This window comes from Ptychodera flava, chromosome 20, assembly GCF_041260155.1.
Source record: "Ptychodera flava strain L36383 chromosome 20, AS_Pfla_20210202, whole genome shotgun sequence".
Classification (NCBI taxonomy): Eukaryota; Metazoa; Hemichordata; class Enteropneusta; family Ptychoderidae; genus Ptychodera; species Ptychodera flava.
The window spans coordinates 24,296,362-24,318,315 of NC_091947.1; the positions used below are offsets into that span (position 1 = coordinate 24,296,362).

The 21,954-nt window shown below is 35.4% G+C and overlaps 1 protein-coding gene and 1 long non-coding RNA gene across 2 annotated transcripts; both read left to right on the forward strand.

The window, feature by feature from the left end:
- Nucleotides 1-812: 812 nt before the first annotated feature.
- Nucleotides 813-4,095, forward strand: LOC139119536 (5-hydroxytryptamine receptor 1-like). The gene is made up of 2 exons (XM_070683379.1): nucleotides 813-1,143; nucleotides 3,860-4,095. The coding sequence occupies exons 1-2, from the start codon at nucleotides 813-815 to the stop codon at nucleotides 4,093-4,095; spliced, it is 567 nt and encodes a 188-aa protein (XP_070539480.1).
- Nucleotides 4,096-15,840: 11,745 nt separating this feature from the next.
- LOC139119641 (uncharacterized) lies at nucleotides 15,841-21,954 on the forward strand. Its single transcript, XR_011548965.1, has 3 exons — nucleotides 15,841-16,040; nucleotides 17,814-18,206; nucleotides 21,715-21,954. It is a non-coding gene; the product is annotated as an uncharacterized lncRNA (long non-coding RNA).

The following is a 21,954-nucleotide window of genomic DNA, read 5'->3' on the forward strand; positions in this document are numbered from 1 at the left end:
GACTATCAAATTCTTTGTACAAGGGATGTGTCTCATCACTGAGGATGGCATATTTCTTATAAATCATTTTGTTTATGTAAATTTCATCAAATGAGCATTAACTGGATCAAGTGAATACTATGCTACGCATGAAGAGTTTTTGTAGCATTTTGACTTAATGAGCGTCAGTTTAGAGCACAATCAGGCAGCGATCGTTTTTTATAACCATCCATTAGTAACACATTTTTTTAAACGTCAAAGTTGGGACATGCTGATAAGAACGATCATTAAATATTGTTCACATTTGTTTGTCAAATTATCGCGAAGGATTCAGTCTAGCAAGGTGAATCCAGTCTGTTTCAGGAAAGTCTGACAATTGATCCGTCAGTCGTTTGTTTGTTTGCTTGTATAATTGATTGTTTTTGATTATTTTGTCATTTTTTTCCATTATTTTTATTTTTTTTCTATTTTTTAATTTTTTTAAATTTTTTTTTTACTTGTTTACTGTTATTCAGCCAGAGTTCCCTGTGGTTATATTATACTAACTCTGAATCTATCGTGGTGTATTAATATTGCTGTTCAGTGTTGACAAAATGGTGATAACAGACATATTGCATCGTAACATTTTGTGTCCACAATATATTTAATCGAAGTCGTAACGTTTGTAAAATGAGCAAATAAAGCGTCAAATGGAAAAGCTACCCATAAAGTGGCAATATAGATAATTGTAATCTAAAACATTTCGCTTATTATTTACATTTAAAGGAACCCATCACTGTTCGCCACAATGGACCTCAGGGTGTGGTTATTACAGGCTGTCTGTCATCCTTGGAATGGTGATGCCCATGTCTGTCATGGCAACATCGTACATCGTTATATACAGGAAGCTTAGACAAAGCCATGCCAAAGTCAAGCCCGGGATGGTGTTCACTGTCTCCAGTAGGAGAGACCCTCCTCAAGGTTCGTGTTTACAAGAAACGTCAGTTACCAACACGGCTCGTGTCGATGGTATGGATCGCCAATGTCTTTCGTCGACAAATGATAACAATGTGTCATATACAGGACACGGAAGTGGTGATAACACTACAAAGACAGGAGGAAATCAGTGGAATCAGCGAGAAAGAAGAATTCAGGCAAGGGTGGAAAGAAAAGTTGCAAAAACAGGTAAAACTCAGAATCAATGTTATTCCTTGATCAGAATGGCCAGAAAAATAAATGGCACAGACCTAAATGACATTTGAGTTTTTCTTGGAAATGGATATATTTACCTTTAGGCTTTTGTCTGAGTGTTGAGTATGCCATTTAATCTCTAAGAATTTATTTTTGTTCCTTAAAACATGAAAGGGACAAAGTCGCTACCTTTAGACATTATTATAATAATTTTACTCTCACGTGTAATTACACCTTGAGCTACTGTTATACCAATGCCTGTCTGTTTTGCTGTCTATCTGTCTGTTGTCGCGATATCTCGGGTCATTGGATTTGAATCAAAATTTGCTATATGGTACAAGACCACTAATTAATTTCCCATAGGCAACCACAGTAGCGGTGAGCTCGATTTTCCTACTTTAAAACATTCACGACACGAATCCTCTTGACAGGTGTTAGGTCAATGTCAGCTTGACTACTGATGAATTTTTCGTGTAGGCAGGTCTACGGAAATGTTCAAATAGCGATGAAAATAGCACCCTTAGTAGATTTTTGATACAATTCAGGCTAATGTTATGATTTCTATGGGCCGTAGATATCCACCTGTTACCACAGAATGCTTCAGCCATTATTCACAATTTTGATTCAAGCAGAAAAATATCTCTACAAAAAGACTTCAAATTAAAGTTCAAACCAAACAAGCATCCATGCAGGTATCAAAACTTCAGGGTCTGCACTATTTTTTCTTTTGAACTTGTGCCATATACAGTCTGGTAAGGGAAAGCAACAGCTGGTTTGTATAATCAAAACTAGTTTGCATAATAATTCATGTAGAAGTCAGATATTCTCATATTTACAGAATTATATCTCATAATGTCTAAACAAATATTAATCAACGAACATAGTCGCAAATTTCCAGGACACGTGTGTATATACATTGTATACATTTTGTATATATATATATAATATATATATATATATATATATATATATATATATATATATATATATATATATATATATATATATTTATATATATGCATTGACTACACCAAAGTTGATAAAACTTTATGTACATATTGAAGATACCAGGATAGTCGTATTTCATTTTTATATCAGCTGCTTATTACTTATTTGTATATTAAACGAACTGTCGATAATAAAAATATGTGACATGATTGACTCGACCAAAGTTGAATAAACTTACTATGTACATGTACATTGAACACAGTGTGATATGATATTGATGAGAGTCATTTAGTAATTTTACCACAACTTAATACGAATTTGCATATTTAAGATTTTTCCTAATTGAAAGATGTGTATTCTTTATTTTATTTTTTTATCAGTCAATCATTCAATTACAGGATGAGGTACGCACTAGTCACTAAGACTGCGTTCCCAAACACCTCTGGAAAGGGGAGGGTTGGCGGGAGATTAAAAAAAAATTCTCAGATACTTTCAAATACCTTCCTAACTATCCAGCAAAGTGTTCAAGTTCCCCCTTTCTGACTTGCTATAATTTTGAAGCCTCCCGCCCCGAAAGGAAGGCGAAATGTGGCCGATATAATGCTTCGTCTTGGTATAGCACTCTAATTACATAAATCATCAAATATGTAAATAAGATATTAATTGACATGATCCTGCTAAATGTCTTTGCACACAGTTAAGCTATGGTATAAGAACATCTGTAACAAGTTTCATCAAATTTGAGTAAGTCTCTCTTGACATATTACAGGAATTATGAATATCTTTGTCTGCTACTAGAGCTCTGTGTGACCAACATGTGCACACAGTTTCATTAACCCTTTTCCTGCCAGACAGTATCACTTCCCCATCAGCCAAGTCAGTAAAAAGTGGTATTGAGCCAAACCATGACGTATTTTCACCCACTTGGCTTGGTATGTTATAGCATCTTTAGTCCAAAAAAATCAAGTTTACAGTATTATGTTTTCAACAGCTCTCAAATGTACAGTATTATGTTAAAATACACCATATGGAATATGTTGTGTTTCATTTATTTTAACCATCTTGACCTGGTGGTGAAATATGGACTTGGCAGGAAAAGGGTTAATGGGTACTTAAAGGTAGAACGCACCTCGGGGACAGATATTCAAACTTTCAAACTTTTACAATTCTCTTCTGATATACCACATGTGGGGGTTCATTTTAAAGCTCTTGGTGAAAGAAAACTTTTCACCGGCTTAGTTTTTCGAAATTTGAAAATGTTTATTTTTCTCCATAGAGTTAACATAGGGATGGTGGCCATTTTGAATTTCTAATATCGGTAAATCTTGTGTAATTTGTTTCTCTAGTACCAAACTTTGCACGGTGACCCCCTATTTTTATTCTTGATTTTGAAAGAGAAGAATTGAAAGATTCCTTGAGGAAAGATAGAGCAAAAGTTTAAGTCTTTCACTTTCGAGGTGCGTACTACCTTAAATTTGGTTTAGTCTCTTAGGAAACAGCTCTTTTTTTTAATCACTAATTATGCAAATAAGCACTATTTATGTGTGCCAAACCCAAAACAATAGGCGTGCATATGTATGTCATAGTGGACTATCCTTGTGCCAAGTTTGAAAGGAATTGACACAGGCATGTCGGAGAAATCTCTTTGACAGACGGACGGACGGAGCCAAAACCATGTGGGGTCTAAATATGTCAATGTGTTTCTTGGAATTTAAGTTATTAAATTGTGATGTAGAAATGTTTTCCGATTTTTTCTTCACAGGAGCCATTCTGATTCTCACTTACTTCATGTGTTGGTCACCTTATGCCGTTGTCAACTCTTGCTATCTTCGTGGCTTTGACATCCATCGCTACATCCAGGTTGCTGCCATGTGGATCGTGTACAGCAACAGCGTGTTCAATCCTTTAATCTACACTTGGACAAATCCACTGATGCGAGGGAAACTTATTGACTTTCTGAAGAAGACTCCTTGCAACCGTTCTAAAGGCGACAATTAATGGACCAAGAAAATCAACATAGGTGGTCCTTTCTGCGAGCATTTTAAGTAGTATACGCTCTTCAAAATTAGAGACTTTCTACTATTTCTTCTACTTTGCTCAAGTCAACCTTAAACCATACTACTGAAATCACCTACAATTTACCGCTATTGGAAATTCACAACGGCTCCTACCCCTGTGTTAACGCTTAGGAGAAATATTAGATTTGTTTATTTTTAGAAAAAAGGTGAAAGCTTCATTTACTCAGAGATGAAGAGCTTCAAAATTAGCTCACACTACCAGTAAACCATCAAAGGATTGTGAGAATTTTACATTTTCCGAATAGCTGTTACTGAGGAGCATCCTGCATTAAAGTCGGCCAAGTACAATTACACCGAATACCATAATTCATTAAATTCTCGATCTGATTCGAACTCAAAAGGTAATGTACCTATGCAGCTAGCATATGAAGATTAGATTTACTTGACATATGTGTAGATGACTTGTTGTGATGAATACATCATGTGATAACTCAAGGCAAGCTGTCGTTTTACAACCTTAGGCAGAATTGCTTCGCTAAAACTTGTGATCGTTGCATTGGACAAAGTTCACTTCCTAAGTGTGGATACGAAATCCATTTTTACACATTGTGTAATCAATTTGATGATCTTGAAGTAATACCTTATTCATATATTATATTGAAGTGCAAAAGTTCCTATTAATGGCATATTTTTCTTCATTCAGAGATATATTCGGAGTAAATACTTGCAACGTCAGCTACCGTGCTATTCTAGGGATCCGTTAGAGAGCTTTCAGTAATTACAGGGTTGGGCCAGGGGAATTCAGTGCACACCCGTACTGTAAAATGTGACCCTCCTTCCTATCCTCCTGTCTAAATTATGATCATAGTATTTACAATATACATACAAGCAAATTTGGTCAAGCCAGATATATATCCCAAATAAGGAAAGTTTATTAAATATGCAAAGTAGTGACAAGTTTATCTTAAACTGCTAAAACAACTTTCATGATTGTTATATCAGTGAATGTCAAATATACGTAGCAAGTTTCGTCTTTTATCATGTCAAATTCAGATATATTTCTGTTATTGGGAAAGTTCGTTTGACATGCAAATTAGTGATCAGCTGAAAGCGAAAATGCTAAATGACTTTCCAATATTGCTTAAACTAGTATCAATGTACATTGCACGGTTCTCAAACTTTGATCAAGTTAATTCAGGCATATAATCTATGAATGAAACTTCATCTTATATGCAAATTAGGAATTGCCTGAAGTAAATGTGCTTAATGACTGTCAATATTGTTTAAACCTAGTATCATCAATGTACATAGCATGTTTCGCCAACTTTGATCAAGTTAATCCAGACATGTATCCCTAGTTAGGAAAGTGATTTAAATATGTAGATTAGGAATTTACTAAAGTAAACACGCTTAAAGACATTCGATAATGTTGTATCATAGTATATTCAATGTAAATAGCAATTTTCGTCAACTTTTTTCAAGTCAATCAAGATATATAACCCTAATTAGCAGAGTTCATTGAATATGCAAAGTAAGAATTTTTTTTAGTAAATATGCTTAATGACGGTCAGTAATGTTAAATAATAGTATTTCCAATATACACACCAAGTTTTGTCAATATTGATTACGGCAATTGCTATATATATCCCTAATAAGGAAATTTCATAAAATATGCAAATTAGCACTTAGCTTTTATGTCACACCTTTATGTGTTTCATGGCGGATAAATGCTTGTGTGATCAATATTTGTAGCAAATCTCATCCTATTTTGTGCAGCTGTTCTCATTATAAGTATGTTTTTTTTAAATCATTACTTATGCAAATGGGCATGAAACATGCAAGCCACACCCACTGGAAACTAATCAGTTCTTGCCATTCTCAAACAAAATATATGTGTCAAATGTGACTTGAATCCGTTCAGGCGTTCTTGGGATATCGTTTAAACAGACAGACAGACAGACAGACAGACACTAACGCACACACAATACACAGACATTGCACAGAGATTAGCTCACGTCTTAAACACATTAAACACATGAGTTAAAGATGACGTATTACTCTGTTAACCTTCATGGACATATTGTAATAAAGATTACACTACCAGAATATGGTAACGAAACTTTTAGTCGGTGGCCCCGCTTTGATATTTTAATTTAACCAGTTGTTAACTGAATGTGTTCACATGTTTTACAATAGGTTCATTAATAGTAGTATGCTTCACAGAACAATCAGATATCTGTTATATCATTATATGTAGCAGGTTTCATCAACTTTGGCATAGTACTCTAAGAGTTTAATCACTAATTACAAAATTTTATTAGCTCCGCTGTCAGAGACGCGGAGCTTATCCGATAGGCTGATTGTCTGTCGTCGTCCGTCCGTCCGTCCGTCCGTCAACAATGGTCTTCTTCTCTGAAACTGCAAGTCATATTTCTTTGAAATTTGGTATGGAGGTTCATAGGAGTGACCTCACTCAAGTTTGTTCAAATTGTGGTGAAATTTGCATAATTGTATTTTTGGGGCATTTTTTGGTGTTTTTGGTAAAAAAATCTTCTTCTCTGAAATCGCTAGTCCGATTGCTTTGAAATTTGATATGCAGTTTGCTTAGGGTGACTTCAGTCAGATTTGTTCAAATTGTGGTGAAATTTGCATATTTGTATTTTTAAGGCAATTTTTGTCATTTTTGGTAAAAAAATCTTTAAAAATCTTCTTCTTCAAAACTGCCGGTCAGATAGCTTTGATATTTGGTACATAGGTCCCTAGGGATGATCTTTTTCAGATTTGTTCAAATTGTGCAGAAATATGCAAATTTGCATTTTTAAGGCAATTTTTGCCATTTTTGGTCAATAAATGTATTTCTCAAAAAGTACTGGTCTGATAGTTTTGAAATTTGGTATATAGGTTTCTATCGATAAACTAAGTAATATGTATTGAATTTCTGATGAAATCTGTAATTTTGTATTTTTGGGGCAATTTTTGCCATTTTTGGTCAAAAGTGTGTTTTTTCCAAAACTACTCATCTGAAAGCTTTGACTTTGGTATACAGGTTCTTACAGATTCACTAAATGGTATTTATTGAAATCATGATGAAATCTGCAATTTTGTAATTTTGGGGCAATTTTTACCATTTTTGGTCAAAAAATGTATTTCTCAAAAAGTACTGGTCTGATAGCTTTGAAATTTGGTGTACAGGTTTCTATCGATGAACTAAGTAATATGTATAGAATTTCTGATGAAATCTGTAATTTTGTATTTTTGGGGCAATTTTGCCATTTTTGGTCAAAAAATGTGTATTTCCAAAACTACTCATCTGATAGCTTTGAAATTTGGTGTACAGGATTCTACAGATAAACTTAATGATATTTGTTGAAATTATGATGAAATCTACAATTTTGTAATTTTGGGGCAGTTTTTGCCATTTTTGGTCAAAACATGTGTTTCTCAAAAAGTACCAGTATGATAGCCTTGAAATTTAGTATACAGATTTCTACAGATGAGCTTAGTAATATATATTGAATTTCTGATGAAATCTGTAATTTTGTATATTTGGGGCAACTTTTGCCATTTTTGGTCAAAAAATGTGTATTTCCAAAAGTACTCATCTGATAGCTTTGAAATTTGGTATACAGGTTTCTACAGATGAGCTTAGTAATATATATTGAATTTCTGATGAAATCTGTAATTTTGTATATTTGGGGCAACTTTTGCCATTTTTGGTCAAAAAATGTGTATTTCCAAAACTACTCATCTGATAGCTTTGAAATTTGGTGTACAGGATTCTACAGATGAACTTAATGATATTTGTTGAAATTATGATGAAATCTGCAATTTTGTAATTTTGGGGCAATTTTTGCCATTTTTGGTCTTTTGTTTCTCAAAAAGTATTGGTCTGACAGCTTTGAAATTTGGTATACAGGTTTGTAAAGATGAGCTAAGTAATATATATTGAATTTCTGATGAACTAAATGATATTTATTAAAATAATGATGAAATCTGCAATTTTGAATTTTGGGGCAATTTTTCCCATTTTTGGTCAAAAAAATGCGTTTCTTGAAAAGTACTTGTCTAACAGCTTTGAAATTTGGTATACAGGTTTCTATAGATGAACTAAATTTGATCTTTTGAAATTATGATGAAATCTGCAATTTTTTATTTTTGGGGGCAATTGGTGCAATTTTTGGTCAAAAAATTAATTCTCAAAAATTACTAATCAGATAGCTTTGGTTGACATGTTCTTAGGGATGATCCTATGTGATACATTCAAAGTATGATGAAATCTTCAATTGCATATTTTTGCAGCTTATTTTAGCCATTTTTTTCTGGCCACTGCATTGAGCTATCAAAGATTTCCACCTTCTTCATCAACATGTGTCAAAAATAGTTATTCTTTACATAAACACAGCGGAGCTATATCGGCTGCTAGGTCGCTTGTTTAATATGCAAAAGAGCTGTTTATTAACTTGACACTTCTCAATGCTTCATGGGACAATTATATATCTATCAAATCAACATATGTACCACGTTTCATCAAATTTAATGCTGCAATTTTGGAGTAATATCACTAATTACAAAGTTCACAAAATATGCAAATGAACCCTTAATTAACTTGACACTGCTCAATGTTTCATAGCACAATGAGCTATTTATCAGATCAATATCAGTAGCAGGTTTCACTAAATTTGGTGCCGTAATTTTAGAGTTATATGCTTAATTACAAAGTTCATTAAATATGTAAATGAGCCATTAATTAACTTCACACTACTGAATACTTTGAAACAAAGTCAGATGTCTGTCGGATCAGTATCTGCAGCAGATTTCATAAAATTTGGTGCATTTATTTCGGAGTTGTATGACTAATTACAAAACTTCATAAAATATGCAAATGAGCTATTTATTAACATGACACTACCCAATAAGTGCTAGCAATCTCAAACAGTAGGACAAACAACGAACACAGAGAAATGGTCAGATACTTGTTCTCATCCTGTCTAATTCAGCAACAAATATCAGTACTGTCGGTGGAGCTTGAGCAACAAATGAAATGTAAAAAGCGACCCCCCTCTAAATCAAATTTCTAGAATTTCACCCCCAAATTCATCAATTGTAAAATATCAGCCCCCCCCCCAAAAAAAAATCATAAGATTTGATTCATTAACCCTTCGCAATCAATGGCCCTCTTGCAGAAACATCCACTTGTAACCACCCTAGTCTAATCAAGTACATTAATATCAATGATCAAGAGCCTATAAATACACAGATTTAGCTAGTGTATTGGAAAAAATTATTCATAGTTTTCTCATAGACTGCATAGTGAATCAACATGTCGGTGAAATGTCAAAATCAAATTTCTTTCTCACACATGCACCACCCTAGTCTGATCAAGTACATTGATGTTAATGTCAATAATCAAGAGCCTATCAATACACAGATTTGGCTAGTTTTGTATTTAAAAGGAATAATGCATAGTTTTCTCATAGACTACAATGTATGGTGGATCGAGCAACATTTCCGTGAAATGCCAATTAGTCAAATTTTTGCTATAACTCCAGAAAAAACCTTCGTAAAATTTGACCCCTTCCAATCATTGATTATAAAATCTGACCACCTAAAAACGGTTTCGTAAAAGTCACCCTCCCCCCTGATTTCCACCGACCCCTTCCTGTAAAAACCAAACGCCTCCTTATTCGATTTGTTTGTTGAATATCATTGAAATTGATGAATGATCTCAAAACAGCCAATCAGCTACTCAATAGCCTTTTAGTTTCGTCTGATTCCAAGACTAGCTCACATTCCGTGAATAATTACGATCTACCAATCACCTTTACAGTGAATTGCTTTGAAGCATTGGCATTACGTGAACTAGACATATTGTCTTAATTGAGGTGTTGCCAACACTGTCAGTGTGTAATTATCAGCTGAGCAGTAATTCAAGTCGATCACAGAGAAATCAACTCTGCCAAAGTTGAAACATTGTCTTGCAGGAGGTCAGACGTAGACAAAACAACACCTGAAAGCAAGTGATATGACTCAGACAGTGCATGGAAATATGGTGGTGTTGTTTTGACTGCGTCTGACCTCCTGCTAGACAATGTTTCAACTTTTGCAGAGTTGATTCCTCTATGATCGACTCATATTACCGCTTAGCTGATAATTGCACCTGACAGTGTTGGCAACATCTTGATTTAGACAATATCTCTAGTTCGTCTAATGCCAATGCTTCAAAGCAATTCACTGTAACTTTCCGAAGCAAATCACATTTGCCACAACTATGTAAGCTGAACAAAGAGGTGTTCTGCTTAATGATACTGATATGAAAATCGGGAGTTGAGATGTTACCAGCGATGTGCAAGGGATAATTCTATACAGAGTAGTGAAACTGGCGATCATACAGGACTGTCTCTTGTAGCCGATTGCTTTTTAAAAATAAAGATAGTGTACTTTCCTTCCGTTGGAATGCAGACTAACAACCCGTGCTAGCGTCTCGTCAAACAGAACATATAATTGACCAAACATGTTCGAGAGGAAACGGATTTTGTATTTAGTGATATAGTTTCCGATATCGTCATTGATTGATTGATCCAATGAAACCGGTATAGCCACGTTAATATAATGACGAAATAAATCGTGGTGTGAACGACGAGTTTCCCATTTCGACCCATTTAAGTACATAGTTATGTTGTTATCCTCAAAATATTGTAATACGCTCTAATGATACAGTATTGTCAAAGGTGGTGATCATGATATTTGTGTTAAGACCTCAGTCCGACCACGAGTCAAATTTAATTTAAATTTACAACTAAAGAATGTCTGAAGTGATATTTCATAACATTTGGCTGCCTGGACGTTGCTCAGTTTAAAAAGTGCAAGGTAAATATATTTAACGACTACAACAACAACACCAATAGCACCATCACAATCAACAACAATAAAAACAAAAGAAACACCACCATCGATAATAATCATTATCACCATATAATAATAACAAAAACAAAAATAGTATTAATGTATGATACATTATATTCTGAATAAAGCTCCACATGCAAACCTTGGTTCGTTTTTTCCGACTGCTTAAACTTTCTCATCATTTCGTTCCTTTACAACTCTATCAAAATTCAGTTTCTTTTTCTGGGAGCGTTCTTTTCTGTAATCAGTACTTTCATCAATAAATACTAGAAAGAGTAACAATGACTATACCGAATATACGCTGGACTGCTGAGGGCGCAGTTTGTCAACATCACATCAGATGTGTTGTATAGTATGGTACAGTGCATCAATTATGAAATAAAGAAATACCTGCATTATAATTAGGCTGATGTCCGAAGAAAAGAAAATCTAAGAATCTTAGAGAAATCGACTTCAAGCAAAGTTTGAAATGTTGTCACAGTCATATTTTTGAGTTAAACACGATACAAATTTTCTATCCCTACGAATCTCACGTACGGATCTAGACGCGAAGACATGTATGCCCTGAAAATGGCAATATATATGTAAGTATCAAGTTGAGTCAAACCATTTGTAGGGGTTTGCTGGATGGAAATTTGACAAGTAAAATTTGTTTTCGTGTCGGAACTAGGAGACCAACTAAGAACGTTTATTTAATGGGTTTGAGTTGTCTGCTTTGATTATGAATAGCTTCTCTGTTAGGATTGGCCATGATATCTTGAATGGTTTGTCCCTAGATTTGCAGTGCCAGGTGTACTTCAATAATTCTGTGCTGTTGGCATATGCCTTGCTTAAAGTTTGGAAAGATTGGACATGATTTGCAAACCGTGTTTCCGTGTTGTCAGGGTGAGGCAGGCGATGCCGTGTTTGTATGTAGAATGACGGTCCCTCCACAAACGTGGTAGAATTCGTTGTTAAATTCGGATAATATTTAGCATAGCTAACAAGGTATTCTGTTGGTGGTGTATGAATAATTGTTTATTCATTGTTTGTTGGTGTTTTGCCGTTCAGTGCTTTGCCGAGTGCCTGTATGGCGTCATGGTGTTGTGTATGTGTGTACTGGCCACAACATCTAGCGTGGCTAAAATAGCATTGTTCGGAACATGGCCGTGTCCATTTTCCGGATGAAGTCTTTAGTGTCTCTTATTTGTTTTTGTTGTTGTTTTTTCCACAATTTGTTTGAGAAAATGGTCTACGAATTCCGATATATGGTATGTTGGACTTGAGCATCCGCTTATAATCTTGCAACCTGCGAATTTTTGTCCTTGGTGGCGCTTTGTGTATTTTTGGAAGGAGATACCGTAGACAGTAGTGTCTATGAAGATACCAGCGTGGTGTTCGCGTATTAGTGTAGGATGGATTTACAAGTACGGTATGTATGTATGTAGGTAGGTAGGTAGGTATGTATAAGTATGGTAGTCGATGTGTTTTTTATTTTACATTTCTGTTGTTAGTTAGTGTATATTTCTACTCTTTGTTTTGTGTCATCTGTCGTTAATTTTGTGTAGTAGTTTGGTCTAATTCTCGAGTTGTCTTTCACACTCTCTTATGTAATATATTGTGTTCATGAGTGCTGTCCCTCTTCCCTTGCCAAATGGTTTTAAGGTAATATGCCCCTCGAAAGTGAAAGACTTAAACTTTTGCTCTAACTTTCCTCAAGGAATCTTTGAATCATTCTCTTTCAAAATCAAGAATAAAAATAGGGGGTCACCGTGCAAATTTTGGTACTAGAGAAACAAATCACCCAAGATTTACCGATATTAGAAATTCAAAATGGCCGCCATCCCTGTGTTAACTCTATGGCAAAAAATAAAAATTTTCGAATTTCGAAAAACTAAGCCGGTGAAAAGTTTTCTTTCACCAAGAGCTTTAAAATGAACCCCCACATGTGGTATATCAGAAGAGAACTGTAAAAGTTTGAGAGTCCGAATGTCTGTCCCCGAGGTGCGTTCTACCTTAATGGTGATTTTTGGGTTTCTTGATAGTGTTTTGATCGCCATGCGTTCGGCACGTGTTGTGTTGTCTTTTGTGTTGAAGAATGGAATTTCAGCTATTGCTAGTTTAGTAGCTTTATTGAAAGGAAGATAATAGATAATGCATTTAGACTTCCTAACTCCCGGAGACGGCAATTTGACATGATACGTCATCTACATTCATTACTGAGTTTGTTCAATTTCATTGCGCTAGGTGACCCGGTTGTTATGTAATTTAATAATATTGTCCATGTTTGGCATGCAGCTGTAGCTTCATTTCAATTATTTTAGTTGAGAATTTTGTATGATTTGGAACCTGTCAGGAAATGTTTTACAGGCAAACGGAAGAATTCCTTTCCAACATAGGTTTTCACAATCTTGCTGAATGGTGGGTTGAACCATGTCATTTTACTCTGTCTGTTTCTTGTTTTCTTCGCAAGCTTGTCAACACGTGTGTGTTTCAACCGGCCATTGAATGTGCTGGCCTTAAGTGCCTCACTGTAGATACCTTTGCATATATGCCTCAGTGGATATCGAGAAGATGCGCTTTTGAAATCCAATTGTATCGGGGATGTGTTTAATTATGGAGGATGGGTTGTTGGATTTCTTATTAACATATCGCGTTATCACATGGTTTCTGTCTTTGCTGATGTTTGAAGATATGTCAGGGAAGTTCTCGATACTTGGCAGCTTAAAATGACATTTACTTAATCAGACTCTATCGTCACTACCGCTTCCATAAACATCACCACCGCCATCGCACCACCTTCACAACAGCATCAGTCACCATCTCGAAAACCCACTTCATCATAACCTTTCTCCTCCACCTTCTCTCTCTTCCTTCTCTTGCTTCTCGAACTTCTTCTCTTCATCGTCTGCATCATCAATCATCATCATCATCATCATCATCATCATCATCATCATCATCATCATCATCATTATCATTACCACCGCCACCACTACAACCATAATCATCCTTATCGATTCATGTAACAGACAAATAACTGGCAAATCGACATTTCGATCGGGACTTTGGATGACCATTTATTTTCCATGGTAATAAAAAAATGTCATCTGCAAGTACGCCAATGAATGTGCGAATTATTTGACATGAGGGAGGGTCACTTTTTGCTGAAAAAGGAAAGGGGCGGGTCAGAATTTTGTGTGCAAACAATCAGGGCTATCGGTATTTTTCATACATTAAGCTTTTGAAAAGCACCAGCCTCCCCTCTGTTAATTCTGTCCAAGTTTCCATGACTACAGCATGGCAAGGTGAACCGTAATAGTCTCTATGAATAATTCAAAATGGTAACCGAATTAAATATTGTATCCTTATCGATTACTTGTATGACATTAAACATGAGCGTTATTAGGACAAAACAGTGCTTATCCTCGGATATGTTTGACAATTCGTCAAGCGTCGAATTGTTTGGTGTTTTTATATTACAGACACTGGTGCCTGTCGTATCCAATTAATTATAGCAGCTTAATCGCTACGTTGCGATTCCGAGGAACAATTATGCTTTTTATTTCCTCTGACTCCGACAAGTCGTCTGCCATCAATTTGTAATTAATCATATAGGTGCGCACGACAACAAACGCTGTACCCGTTACTATGACAATGGCTTGTTGACAGACAAGGGTCTTTACCAATAATTGCTGTCTTAAAACGTATGAGGCGTGAGATATAAATAATTAGGAAGCCGATGCGAATTGAAATTAAAAAGTCAGTTTGTTGATATCATACAGACTTTCGGGATAAAAGTGCGGCTGTATGTGCCATATAGCAGCAGCGCAGAAGAAATTTGAAGAGTACTTCCATCGTTTGTGCGAATACGATATGGACTTGAAGAAGTGGAATATCACCAGTATTTGACATGCCTCGAATGCCTTTGTGCATATAATGATGATATCTGAAACAGAACCTCAAGCTGATACGTACACAGCAACATCGAGTACTTCGAATGGTCTTGAAGATGCCCCTGCATCGCTGCCTGAAGTTCTCATCCAGGGCATCACTCTGGCAATTATAGCCCTGTTATCGATTGTTTTCAACTTAACTGGATGTTACATCATTCTGAAAAATCCATCCTTTAGAGTCAGACTTCATTTCAAACTCCTCCTTTCACTGAGTTTTTGTGATCTGATATTGGCAGCGATTGGCATGCCCGTGTCACTTGCTTCAGTTTTTTTGGGAAACGACCTACTACGAACATCGCAACCTTTCTGCATGGTACGTACGGTTTCAATATTTTAGCATGAGAGAGAAACAATCGAGACGGAAAGTCCACAACGCCGGTAAGGACTAAAATTCAAAATGATGGTTTCAGACCACATTCGTTTCATCTCAAGACACAGAACAGTGTAGAGTATGTATTTTTCAGAAATGTGTCAAATTCTGTGCAACATAAAAATTTATGTTTCTGACCGTCTCATTTCGAGCAATACCATTTTCGAGGGTTATTTGGCATACATATTCGTAGTGCAATGTCAGCCAATTCCAAAATGAGCTTGAAGACATGAAAATGATTGTCTTTTTGTAGATACACTAAAATAAATCAAGGATTGCACTGTGTTTTTGGCATTTGCATTCTATTTTCAATCCAGTGCAAATGTCGGTGTTACAAGCATTGAGCATAATGCAGTTAATGTTTGAATGCGACACAATGTTACATATGTCACAAAACATAGACAAGGTCATCAAATTTAAATAGCCGGAAGATGATTCACTCCCACTGAAATGACGGAGGTGATTTATGTAGGATGAAAATAATTTTATGTTTTTCTCCATAGTTCAGTGGTGTCGTACATGTTTCAGCGTTGGCAACCTCAACATTTGGACTGACTGCCATTTCTGTGGATCGATGTTTCGCCATTTGGAGCCCGCTCAAATATCGCAATTACACCAATTCCAAGAAGATCAGTATTGTGATTATTCCGATCTGGGTCCTTGGAATACTACTTTCAACCATTCCGCTTTTTGGATGGGCTCCGTATGCTTATAATTCAGGTACACACATTTTCCTTACATGAAGGCCGATTCAGAAGCTTTATGTCATTAATTCCGATAATCAGAAAACGCACTTGCGTAATATTGAAATGCTCATGAAATTGAAGTCAGGGAGTAATAATACGTTAGATGGCAATCAAAGAAAAGCCATCTAATATTCCATTCAACGTGTTCCTAGAACTGTAGTTTCTCAGTTTCCTGGAATGTCAATGTTTGTTTCAGGGTGACATCACTGCCAATAATAATAAAGCTACCTTTTCGGCGATACGCGAGGGTGAACATTGCTAAGGATCAGATGCGTTGGAGAATGTTTAATGTCTATGAAAATTCACACATACAATTGTTTTTAATATTAAGCAAATACACCCGGTTACAAGCCAATTGTTGACGTACTTAACATAAAATAGAAAAACGCTTATGTCTTATGTCAGTGTTTGAGGATGACGTCGGCAGCTAAAATATGATTGATTTTACAAATGCAGAGCTACAATTAGCCTGATCAAATGAATATTATGCTGCGCATGAAGAGTTTGTTGCATTTTGACTTAATGAGTGTCAGTTGAGAGCACAAATAACCGAAGATCGTTTTTACAAACATCCTTTAATAACACATTTTGTTAAACTTCTAAGTTGTGAGGTGCCGATGAGAACGACCGTTATCGTCCAAATTTATGTTTCAAATTACCGCGAAGGATTGAATCTCAACATAGGAGTCGCAATCTGATAAAGTTTCGATGTATCCCGATAAACTGTGGCAAGCATAGTCATCGATTGCATCAGTCGTTGTGTGATGGGTGGCTCTATTTATGATGTAATTATGATTAAGAACGCTTCCTATTTAAAAATGATAACGTTTCATGTTAGTTTACAGTTTGAATATTGCTTGCTTGAAATTTGAAAAACTACATAGCATTAACCCCTATATTTAAGACTGATAACCTTCACATTAGTGTTTTTATGTTGGATGGAGACAAGAGTAGTTGCACTGATGCACTCCCACAACGTCTCAGTTAAAGCATAGACAGCTATAAGCACGTCACATCACAGCTAGGGAACCCTGACTCAATAATAGTAAACAAGTAAATAAAAAATAGAAAAAGAAAAAGAGAAAATGGCCAAAAAAGAACAGAAATAGGCAGAATAAACAAAAACAAAACCAAAAAACAGCAAGTAACAAACAAATAAACAAGCAAACAAACAAATCACTTGTCAAACTTCCATGGAAGATACTAGATTGACCTTGCTATGTAATTGTCCTCCTCTCTAGATTCATCTTGCTTAGAGTATACAGAGAGTAGGACCATGCCATAGCAAGGCGAATCTCGTCTGTTTCATGGAAGTCTCACAATTGATCCTTCAGTCGTTTGTATGTTTGTTTGTTTACTTATTTGTTTTTGTTTACATGTTTTTTTTGTTATTCCATAGTCTATTTTTTCTTGTTTGACCATTTTTTCTGTTTATATTATTTTTCTATTGTTAATTTACTTAACTGTTATTCAGTCAGAGTTCCCTATGGTTATATTATACAAACACTGAATCTCTCGTGGCGTATTTCTGTTGTTGTTCAGTGAATCCAAGTTCTCCTCTCAGTGTTGGCAAAATGGCGATATCAGACATTTAGCATCGTAAAAATTTTGCATCAATGTATTAAGTCGAAGTCGTAATGCCTTTTTATAAAACGAACAAAGAAAGCGTCAAATGGAAAAGCAAGCCATAAAGTGGCGATATAGATAATTGTAATTCAAACATTTCGCTTATCATTTACATGTAAAGGGACCCATCACTGTTCGCCACAATGGACCTCAGGGTGTGGTTATTACAGGCTGTCTGTCATCCTTGGAATGGTGATGCCCGTGTCTGTCATGGCAACATCGTACATCGTTATATACAGGAAGCTTAGACAAAGCCATGCCAAAGTCAAGCCCGGGATGGTGTTCACTGTCTCCAGTAGGGGAAACCCTCCTCAAGGTTCACGTTTTCAAGAAACGTCAGTTACTAACACGGCTCGTGTCGATGGTATGGATCGTCGTACGTCGACAAATGGTCGCATTGTGTCATATATAGGGCACGGAAGTAGCAATATCACGACAAACACTGAGGGAAATGTGTTGAATCATTGTGAAGGAAGAATTCGGTCAAGAGCGGAAAGGAAAGTAGCAAGAACAGGTAAAACTTGGAATCACTATTGTTATTTTTTTGATCAGAATGGCCAAAAAGTAAATGGCACAGAAATAAATGACATTTAGGTATTTCTTGAGAATACAAATGTTTACCTGTAAGCTTTTGCCTGAGTATCTGGAATGCATTTTTACTTGAATCATTAAGTGGACAAAGTCGCTACCTTTTGACGTTATTTTGATTATTTCAAGCTCATGTGTTTACACACTTTAGTTACCGTAAGAAACAATGCCTTCCTGTATGTCTGTCTGTCTGTCTGTCTGCCTACCCGCCTGCTTGCCTGCCTGGTGGCGCGTTATCTCAAGAACGGCCAATTGGACTTGCGTCAAATATGCTGCATAAAGGCTGTTCAAAAAAGGCAAAAACTAGTTTGTGGGTTTGGCTTGCATAATTAATACAAGTTTGCATGATTTTTTTGTGTTGAAGTCAGATATTCTCAAATTTACAGAATCGTAACTCAGGTTTTTTTACTGATATTAATCAACGACCATCATGGCCAATTTCCTGGTCACGTAGAACTTGAGTGTATGACAATGAACTCCTTTTGCAACGAACTTCCTTATTATATGAGGGATATATATCTGAATTTACTGACCATAAACTGATGAACCTTTATATGCATTGTATGTTGAAGTTACTTTGATACAACAACAACGAAGGTCGTTTTGCATTTTTACATCAGCTGCTTACTAATATGCATATTTAACGAAGTGTCGTTATTAAAAGTATGTAACTATATTGACTTGACAAAAGTTGAAGAAACTTACTACATTTACACGATTGGAACTAATTTGAGATAATTGCATTGTAAAGTAATGTCGGTTTAATCTGCAAATGTAAGCTCATCTGTTTTTTCTTTTAAGTTATACACTTTTTTATGAGTAATTTGTAATATTGCAATATTCAGCTATAGGGCACCTAACACTTTTGAGAAATTTGAAACTATGAAGATCCAATTATCCCAAATTAGTTCTAATCGTGTTCTTTGTACATTTACACTGAAGACACTGTAATATAATATTGATGAGAGACATTGAGCATTTTTACAACAACTTAATACTATTGCATATTTAACGAACTTTCCCAATTAAAAGATAATATCTCGACCAATTTAACCAAAGTTGAAAGAACTTGCTGCGTACTTTGTAGATACCATGATATAATATTAATTAAAGTCGTTCAGCAGTTTTGAATAAGATTTATACCACTTTGCATATTTCAATAGACTACACCCGGATGTGAAATGAATGTACGCACGTGGTTTACTATAGGTTCATTACATAGATGTACCCTTCACAGAAGAATCAGATATCTGTCAGATCATTACATGTAGCAGGTTTCGTCAACTTTTGCGCAGTACTCTCAGAGTTAAATCATTATTTACAAAACTTCATTTAGTATGCGAATGAGCTGTTTTTTAACTTGAAACTCCTCAATGCTTCATGGGACAATTAATTAGATCTCTACAAGATCAACATCTGTAGCACGTTACATCAAATTTAATGCTGTAATTTCGGAGTAATATCACTAAATACAAAGTTCATTTAATATGCAAATGAACCCTTCATATCACAGTCAGATATTTGCAGCAGATTTCAACTTTGGTGCAGTTATTTCGGCATTATATGACTAATTACAATAATTCATTAAATATGCAAATGAGCTGTTTATTAACTTGACAGTGCTCCGTGCTTCATGCGGCAATTCGACATTTATCAGATCAATATCTGTAGCAGGTTTCATCGATTTGGTGCCATAATTTCAGCGTTATATCACTAATTCCAAGTTTATTAAATACACTGTAAGCAAATGATCCCTTAATTAACCTCACAGCACTAAATGCTTCTCAACATGGTCACATATCGGTTGGATCAGTATGTGCAGATTTCATCAAATTTGGTGCTGTTATTTCAGAGTTATATCACTAATTACAAAAGTTCATTGAATATGCAAATGAGCAGATAATTGACATGACACTCACAGTACAGTATCATCATAATGTTCTGATATTGTCATCAGTTAAAAGTTTTATGAAATTTTATTCAGTAGTTCTTGATATTCGTCGATATTGTCATTACTCTCTCCTTATAAAACCATAATAAGCAAAAAAAAATGTTTTATAAGTTCATTAATATGCAAGCAACACTAAGCAAACTCTAATCACTTCTTACCATGAGCATACAGTATATGTCCACCAAATTTGACTTGAATTCGTTCGGGCGTTCTTGAGTTATCTCGTAAACAAACCGACAGACAGACAGACAGACAGACAGACAGACAGACAGACAGACATCGCTACGATATTAGCTAACGAGTGTGCACACATGAGCTAAAAATTAGGGCTTAAAGGAAGACCAAAATTTACGACATTTGCGATGTATATTGATGATATAATGATATACCGTAATAGATGTGAAAAACGGCATTTCACGTCAACTAATCAGCTATCGGCATATTTAATGAGCCTTCCCAATTAGTGATACTAAAGTTGAAGAAACTGACCAAGGTTAGGGAAAAACAATTATATTATATTGATGAGATACGGATAATGTATACTATTAGGTGAAATACATTTTGCATTTTCCTGTGAGCTATTTTTTATTTGCATTTTTAATGAACTTTTCCAATTAGGCATATTAAACCGGAAGGACGTGACCACGATGAAAGCTGCTATATATATGTGTGTGTGTGTGTGTGTGTTAAATATACAGTGATAATAACAGCCATGGAATTTCGTACCTGCATATATATTTGATGAACTTTCACGATTTTGCGTCAGTGTAAAACAAGAAGTACCAATGACAATCAAAGTTACTACATAAAGTGATGATAAAATGGTATTACAATAATGAAAGAAATTTAGCTTTTTCATGCCTGTTAAGTACTGATATTTGTATATACTTAACGACATTTTCAATTGAAGCTCGTCGTAATAATGTAAACGAATGTATCAATTTGCTGACCGCAGGAACATTTACCAAAACACGGGAGCATTTTCAGTCATAGCTGGTTGTTTCATGTGAGCAATTATTCATGTAGTTCTGTTCATCGAAACACATTAAACGGTCAGTCGTCAGATCTTCACTTCCTCTGAGGTTTTATATATCGCAATAAATACTTCTATGAAATAATTTATGGTACTACAAGAAATTACAGTATCAACGTAATAATTATGCACATATTATGTGTATACGCAAAGCATGAGTAGAGCGCTAATGATTAATGCCTCGTCATCAAAGTCAGTCAGCAGTTTTTCACCAAATTTGCATGATGAAGCCATGATTATGACAAAATACAAATGTTTCAGAAAAATAATAAAATATAATTATGATACATGTTAACACATAGAAACTATGTCTCATGAATCAAGGTTATTTCAATTGCAATCGTAACATAAAAAATTACCCCGAATGAAACAAAAATGTGTCAATGTGTTTCTTGGAATTGAAGTTATCAAATAGTGATGTAGAAATGTTTTTCGATTTGTTCTTCACAGGAGCTATTCTAATTCTTGTTTACTTCTTGTGTTGGTCACCTTATGTAATTATCAACTCTTGCCATCTTCGTGGCGTTGACATTCATCGCTACATCCGGGTAACTGCCATGTGGATCGTCTACAGCAACAGCGTGTTCAATCCAATCATCTACACGTGGACAAATCCACTCATGCGAGGGAAAATTATTGACTTACTGATGAAGACTCCTTGCAACCGTTTGTATGGCGGCAATTAATAAA